Source organism: Oryza brachyantha, chromosome 2 (genome assembly GCF_000231095.2).
Source record: "Oryza brachyantha chromosome 2, ObraRS2, whole genome shotgun sequence".
Classification (NCBI taxonomy): domain Eukaryota; kingdom Viridiplantae; phylum Streptophyta; class Magnoliopsida; order Poales; family Poaceae; genus Oryza; species Oryza brachyantha.
The window spans coordinates 11,725,394-11,733,708 of record NC_023164.2 but is presented as its reverse complement, the minus strand read 5'-3'; the positions used below and the strand labels follow the sequence as shown (position 1 = coordinate 11,733,708).

The 8,315-nt window shown below is 41.0% G+C and overlaps 1 protein-coding gene across 1 annotated transcript; it reads left to right on the top strand.

The window, feature by feature from the left end:
* The first annotated feature begins 226 nt into the window (after window positions 1-226).
* Window positions 227-978, top strand: LOC102700303 (auxin-responsive protein SAUR50-like). Its single transcript, XM_006647175.3, has one exon. The coding sequence runs from the start codon at window positions 333-335 to the stop codon at window positions 621-623; it is 291 nt and encodes a 96-aa protein (XP_006647238.1). The 5' UTR covers window positions 227-332; the 3' UTR covers window positions 624-978.
* Window positions 979-8,315: the final 7,337 nt, after the last annotated feature.

Below are 8,315 nucleotides of genomic sequence, written 5' to 3'. Positions count from 1 at the left end.
GTGTGGAAGATCGAGAACGTACAGCTACCCCTGGGTTTTGAGATGGCATCCGAGCCAGCCTCTTTTTTTTCCCTCTTCCACCAAAACACACGACCCCATCACGCCCGTGGCCCTGCCTCCCTCCTCTTTGCCCTACCATGTGCACTTGCACCTCCTCCTCTTCCCTCACCTCCCCCCATAAATACCCAGCCACACCACCACCCGCTGCAACACCGGCAATCTCCACCACGAACCTCTCCAAGATCTTCCTCCTCTTCCTGCGCTAGCTAGCCTGCCTAGCTAATTCACTGCATTGCTCTGCATCAGCAGCAACTCGATCGCCGGCCGTGACGATGGCGAAGAAGATCGCGCCGGCGGCCAACCTTAAGCAGATCCTGAGGAGGTGCTCGAGCCTGGGGAGGAGGCAGCAGCAGCAGGGCGCCGTGCCGAGGGGACACTTCCCGGTGTACGTCGGCGAGAGCCGGCGCCGGTACGTGGTGCCCATCGCCTGCCTGGAGCACCCGGACTTCCTGGTGCTGCTCCGGAAGGCCGAGGAGGAGTTCGGCTTCGAGCACGACGCCGTCATCACGCTGCCCTGCCACGAGGCCGACTTCGAGGCGCTCCTCGCTGCCCTGACCGCCTGACGTCCGGTTCGACGAGACGGTTGCTCGATCAACTACCCACCGGCCGGTGGCCGCCTCCGGCGCACTGCATGCGCCCTGCCGGAGCCGCAGAACACACGGAAATGCACGCGCCAATTTGGTTGGCGGGCACGGCCGGGGAGAGGCTCTGCTTCGGCTGCGTGCCAGCCCGGCCGGCCGGTGGTTCTGGGCTTCTGGCTCGTGGGATTCTTCGATTCTTGCCAGCTGATGCAAGCAAAATCGCTGCTTTTGCTGCTAGCCTAGTGTACGTACGTGCGGATGTATATACTGCCGAGACGGATTTATTGATTTGTTGTTTCTCGAATTGTTTTGATCAATGAAGGAGAACATTGCTCACTTCGCCTCTCACGCGCGTGCTGCCTGAACTTCTTGACGAAACTTGATGATTGGCATCCTGATCGACCTGTGACTAGCTACAGCATGCCATACAGCTAGTCCAGGATGCGCTCAAACGAAATGCAAACAGAAGCCAGACGGAAATTCAGGCCGCGCCTGCCAGCAGTAAACAGGGCCTGCGAAATGCAGACGTACGAACGAGAGGTTGGAAATTAATCTCGCTCCACTGGCTTTAGTAGGTTTCATCAATCATGGGGTCATGGACACCCCCTACAGAGTTCATTAGTAGGGACACACAGAGAAAAGTAGAAATAAAACGGAATACGGGCTATAGATTCACAATCTTGTACGGGAGATGCTGCTGTGGGTGCTTTTCCAACCCCTAAAGTCGCCTTTCCCGCCCGAGTATGCATTAGGCCAGACTTTTTTAATAGTATAGTATCAACACTGTAAACTAGGTAACCGAGCCAGATTAGTTTCATGGCTATGAAACTCCACTCTCATCTTATAAAACTCTCTTATTTTAATAACATATCAAGTCAACAATTTTACTGATATGACACCCTATTTAATATGTATGACACTTTCATGACACATGTATTGAGATTGACCTTAGAATGCATGGGTGCAATTTGTCCCCTAACATTTGGAATCGTACGTGCGTGTGCGACCATGTCTCCACCAACTGAGCAATAAAGTTATGCTTTTAAACCTCTCCCCAAATGGTGCGTTTGAATCTACTATTTCCCAACCTTTAATTTGCAAAAGTAAATATATTATGATTTAAAATTTTAAAAATATTACGGTCTTTCTAAATTTGTATTGATTTGTGTGATGGGCAAGCTAGAAAGAAAGTACGTACATTTAAGCCCTCCACACTGTGTGTTTGGAGTGATGTCTAAAGAGGAAAGAAAAGGTTATGCATCACTCCACGTACCGTGGCAAGTGATGCCAACTATAGGTGGTGCTAAAAAATTTAGGAGCGAGACATATACATGTTCCAGTACTTAGAAATTAAACAACTATATATTCAATGTGGCATGTATAGATAGTTGAAATGTCCACTCTCACGCACGCATCATCAGCATATATTTTATTTTCATGTAAGTCTTACATCTACAGATATCTTGATGTTTATTTTTTCACACATTGCAGTCGAGAGATCGGTGCTTGTTTGTTGCAATGGGCCCTACATAATTTGAATCCCTGTCAAAGCTATGAAAATGTCTTTTATGTGCATCATGATCACAAATGAAATTATTCAATGCCACTGTGCCACCACGACCATCTTTTGCTTTCGTAGGAAAAAGCTAGGCAATTTTAGGAGAACTGGTCAGTTCATTCTCCATATACTAGTCACACCTCTTCAATGATAGTGAACACGCTTGAGTGTAAGAAAATCAACTTTTTTTCTTTCTCAACACTTGGTGCTAAACCTATCTGAAATTCTAGAACATGATATCTTTATCCTTTAGATGGTACTAGGTACCCTAGGATTATTTGATAGCTAGCATCGACAAGATAATATTTTTTAATGATTAAAATATTAGGAATATATACATTAACACTAGAAATATTTCAAGTTAGAGTGTATTCATTGAAAAGAAAATGGACAAGAGCTATGTCAGTTTCCAATGCGTTAAATAACCGAGTTGTGTCATGCATCATAACCGAGTTGTGTCATGCATCATGGTCACAAATAGCGAATATATTACGTTGGACATGATGTGGAAAGATAGCTATGTCACTTTTCATGTTGTTCAATAGATTTGTAGATAAATCTTTATATCATGATCATAAATAGCCATAACATTTGGAATGGTCAATTGAGACCTACGAATACGAATATACAATTTGTATGGTATGGCACAACTTCAGTTAGATAAATTAGAGTTAGGAGTTAGAGTTATGTCAAACATACCCTTAATTGATCATGGTCGAAATCGTCTTGAGTACTTTCCATTCCACGGTTCTTTCCTCGGCTATGTTCACCTGCTAAGATTTTTCTTAGTTTTTTCTTGACTTTTATACGCATGCTTCCGTAGTGTCTATTTAAAATTTCTATATATTATTGTATATTATGATAGTTAATTTTATCATTTATAATATTGAGTACGTAACTATTAATAAATCAACTAATCTTTCGTCGGTGTCTATCTGTTTCATGGTGTTTTCTGATCGACTGGTGCGTATATGTACAGTAGCTTCTAGCGAGGCGCGCGGCATTCCAGCGTGGGAGTATTCACCGATATATTCTCCGATAATGGGATTGAGTACATCATTTGCGTCATAGATGTATCCAGCCACATTCCCCGTACATGCTTGGATGTATCTTACAAACAGTACTCTTTCTCTACGTGAAGATGAAATATACAAAGTTATTTAATTTTTCTATAGTTATTTATTGAAAGGATGTACAATAATTGTGTATGTATTTAATATGATATATTTCCTTTCTAAGCTCTAAAGTAGTCACTTATTTTGGGCCAAATTTTAAAATAATCACTTATTTTGAAATGAGGTAGTAGAAAACACACACCTTATTTTACATGGGCAATGTTATGGTATCTTGTAGTGGGAGTAGTGTAGTAAACTATATATATTTTTATAAGTTTATTTTAAACTTTGATAAGATATATTTACCAATTTATCTATTTTAAAATTCTATATTACACATAATTTTGTCATAGAGTTATATATTTTAGTTCTAATTTTATCCTTATGTAATCTCTGCTATACATGCTAGCGGTATAATATAAGGAAATTAGATTCGTTGGATCCAAATCAATAAACGGCTCATGTTATCTTAAAAGGATCTATTTTACATACCAGGCCCGTCAACATCTAAACTGGAACTAATAATGCTGTCGTAACCTGGCGAGGAAAGCAGCTTTAGATAATAAGAGATCAGCATTTGAAGGATGGAATTGAGAGGGCCTGCCTACCCTTCATGTGACCATTATCGGTGCAATATCTTGTTGCCCCCATGCGTTTCGATCGTTAGCACGTCCCTCTCATCGCCCTGGGAATAATAAACTTTCGGATTCCCGACCCATTCATGTACATATGTTGCAGCAGCTAGGTTCGGTTTAGCGGGCTAGAACTAGAAGTGCTGCCCGGACGCGTACGTGTGACTGGCAAACTAAAATATCCTCCTATATCTCTTGGTGTCTAATATCATCACAGCACAGTACCGCGTGCATCGCGGTACATATATATCTGCCAGGCGCGCACATGGATGACCGATCCATGTAGGATCCCATCAAGGCATGCATGCAACAATTAATTGAAAGCGTGAACCAAACGTACGTCAAGCTCGATCGGATAGACAGATAATTAGTGCCAGACCGGCCACCGTCCGGCGGCGGCCCCGCCGGAGTACTAATTAATCTACTAGGATGGATGACGATCGATTTCTGGCAAGCAGCGGCCGCGAACCCACCGCCGGCAGCCTAGCTCTGCCTGCAAATGGAATGGTGCTGCCGCCGCCGATTAATTAGCGGTTATCGGCGTGCGTGCGCGAGCCCCGCTGTAACTCGACTGTACGGTACGGCAGATGCCTGCTCAATACTAACCATCTACTCTACTCCCTCCGATCATAACGTAGCATATAACAACGTAACATAAGATGCTTGACTTTCTTTTTGAAATGTTTGACCATTTGTCTTATTTAAAAAATTATGAAAATATTATTTATTTTACTTGTGACTTATTTTATTATCAACAAAACTTTAAACATGACTTATCATTCTCTAGATTTGTACTAAATTTTTAAATAAGACGAATGATCAAACGTTGCAACCAAAAAAGTTAAACATCTTATATTATGAAACGGAGATAGTAGCTAGCTATTTAGCTTCTGCAATTCTGCATGTTTCCTATTGTTAATGAAATTGAACAATTTTTAATTACACTAAGAAAAAAAATCACAAAATCACGTGCGGCCATCCAAGACAAAAGCATGGGTAAATTCATTGATTTTCATAGAAGAATGAATGTCAATTAACTCATAGTTTTGATGTAATTATAAGACTAAGAAACAACTAAGAACCCCTAAGTATATGACAATTTAATGATGTTTTATACGGGAGTGCTAAATGAGTAGATCACGAGCTGGCTTGTTAAGCTTTTGAGCTAAATACCTAACTTGCATCGACTCATTACGACTACGTGTTCTTTGTTCTAGTCGATCCAAGTCAAGCATAATATGAGCCACCAGATCTACAAAGTTCGAGCTTTTTGTCAATCCCAATAGTCAAATACCATGCAATCTCCACCCCAAGGTTTTCTTTTAATAACCAGAGTAAATAAACTAACCAGGAATTAATGATCTTGGGTTTGCAACTTATTGTGAACCGTGCACTCTGGGTCGATAGAAATAGAACAGCACCCTCGTCTTCGCTTATTGGCAAAAGAATGAATTTTCGGTTTTAAATTTGAAGTTGGTTTTGTTGGTTTTATCCTAGTTTATTTTTCCGTTCAAAAAGAACACTTGTATATAAGTTTTATTCACAAAGCAAATATGCCATTTTATTTTTTCCAAAAATAACAAAACTACGTGTGTGCTGGTGCTAAGAAAATTCATCGCATCTACCAGTTCTCAACTTTATCTCCCTTTACATTGGAGAGATTAACTTTTACCTTGCCTTTCTTTGAGAGACGAGGTGACAAGAGTATGTCCGGTACAACCTCATTGTACGTGGATAGTGGTTTTCGCCATACATGCATGCAAGAAAAAAAAAGAAAAATATAATTAATTAGATGTGCGTTGCTTGAATAAGACTATGATCTCTCTCCCAATGGATTCCATAGTTTATAAAGCCCAAAACCGATTCCTTTCTAGCCGCATATACAAGTATCATAGCTTTGACCGTAAGCTGATCCCTATAGGTCTGGTGAAGGTATTGCATGGGTAACTCATATCATATTCAAATTTACTCATGCCTAAACTAAATATGTATTACCGCCTAATAAGAACAGGTAATCTAATGGGCAAGACAATGCATATATATGAGTATCAAAATTTGTACAAATTTGTTCTTTAATATAATACATCACCCCTTGAAATTTTAGTCAAATTTAATAATTTTTTATGTGAATATGAGTTTAAAAATTTTATGTCAGAGTTTATACATACTAAATTGGTATATATAACATGGGAAAATGGAAATGGGTAATTATTTTTACCCATATCTTATCCAATAATGTGGATATGGATATAAGGATGGGTAACAGTAACAGATACCTAGTGGCAGCCCTAGCTCGCTCCGTTTTGAAAATTTTGACTTGTTTCTTTTCTAACCAATCAATGTTTTGAGGGAAAGAAGAGTCTTGGGGGTGATCGCCAAATGACATATTTACAAACGGAATATAATTGATGAAATAAACTTTTGTATATGTGTTCTCGCTGGTCTAAAAGTCAAGGCTGAAAAATAAACCACAATAAAAAAAATCTCAAGATCAACTCTAAAATTAAGGTTGAAAATTCAAGTTTTAGTTTATAAGTATAAGAAAAAACAAAAGATGAAGGTGCTTCAGAGTGGCCATCCCTAAGCGAAACGAAACACATCCATAATGTGGTCTCACACCCAATTTTTTTGAAAAAAAAACACATGGCATAACTACCTTAAAATTTGTATTAAACTTAACATGGCAATGTAAATTCTATAGACTATTAGTCTGGTACTGCTGTCCGTTGGATAATCTTGCACTACTGGGAAAAGCATTATCGCAAGCGGCCGAAAATGATCTTCGCAAGCGGGGCGGCCGTCCATTTGTATGAAAAGGACTGTGAAGATCGCCGATCTTCGTAGGCGGGGCGGCCATCCGCATGCGAAGATAATTTTCGTAGGTGGACGTTGGTTAGTCTGGTCCGCCTGTGAAAATAGGAAACTACCGCGTGCGAAGATAGGTAGAACTTTTTGATATTTAATAATAATTTGCTCGTTAATAGAAATTCTTGCAGGTAGATTATTATGTACATATATTGGAGGATTATCAAGCATTTGGTACTGAGAAATTTACATATATTGCATAACCCAAAAGTGTTGCCAAAATATATATATTACAATATTTTTGTATATTGTTACTTCAAATACATGTGTAACAACATGGAACCCTTCATCCTTTTTATTCACGCTTCTCTCACCTTTCCTTTTCTTCGCCTTTGCTAACTATTTACTTTTCTTGGAGCCGGTTGTGTCAGTTGAGACCTCGTCTTTGGATGGATCTTTTTTCTTCGGCTGCCGTTTTGATCGCCGTGGCGCTGTTTCCTACGCGAAGGTATATATCAAAGTTTCGAATTAGCTCGGCTAATAGTTATCACAGTGATCAGTTTACATATAAAGTTCACTTACCCCTTCTTTAGGGGAATGTAGTCCTTGTTGCCTTCTTCACCCTCGCCGTTTCTCCTTCTCTTCGGGCTTGGGCTTGGACAAGGATCGCTTGACGACGAGTACATGCATAATTGTAGAACGTTTTAATAAAAACTTGTATACACAATTGTAAATTGTAATAAATAAGTACAAACTAATTGGCTAAATTAGTACAAACAAATTTGATAAATTAGTACTAAATAAAATTAGTACAAATTAATTTGCTAAATTAGTACAAACTAATTTGCTAAAAAATTAATAAGGTGACCATATCCTCCACATGTTATAAAAAAATTGAACATACCCTCCCAAATGTTATTAAAATTTTCTGACAAATTCACGTATCCTGCAAAAATTGAACATACCCTCCTAATTTTATTCACATATTACCCACATTTCCAAAATCACATTCACAATTAACATATAACTCCCACATGCACATATATAACCCCCAATTTCATTCACATATACCCACATTCCCAAATTCACATCCACAGTTAACATATCCAACAGCAAGACTAGTTTGGACCTTGGAGCACCGAAAGTTAAGCACATTGTCGTCCACTGGCGAGACCGACGCGGCACACCTTGGTCGCCAGTCCCCGATGCGTCAGCACCCGCAGCATCGTCACCCTCCCCATGAACACCAGCAACGAGTCGACCTCCATCACCGTTGCGGCTGCCGGCTACGGCTGCTGCACGAGGTGGTGACCATCTCCTGTGACAGCGGCGGCGACGCCGGGGTGGCCGAGGCGAACGCCGGGACGGAAAAGCTGGCGGACATGTCCTTGGTGCGGCCACCGTTGATAAGGCGACGCACAGCGAGCTGTCAAAGTGCGCCAGCAGCGAGCAGCGCGGTTGGGGTTGTGCACGGCCCGTCGCCTTCGATCCCTTCCCCAGCCCGACGCCACTGCTGCCGCCTCCTCCCCTCAGCACGACGACGCCGCCGCCTTCTCCTCCTCCT

What these genes read in the sequence shown, in the direction of transcription:
- LOC102700303 (XM_006647175.3), top strand. Translation starts at nt 333, where the DNA reads ATGGCGAAGAAGATCGCGCCGGCGGCCAACCTTAAGCAGATCCTGAGG.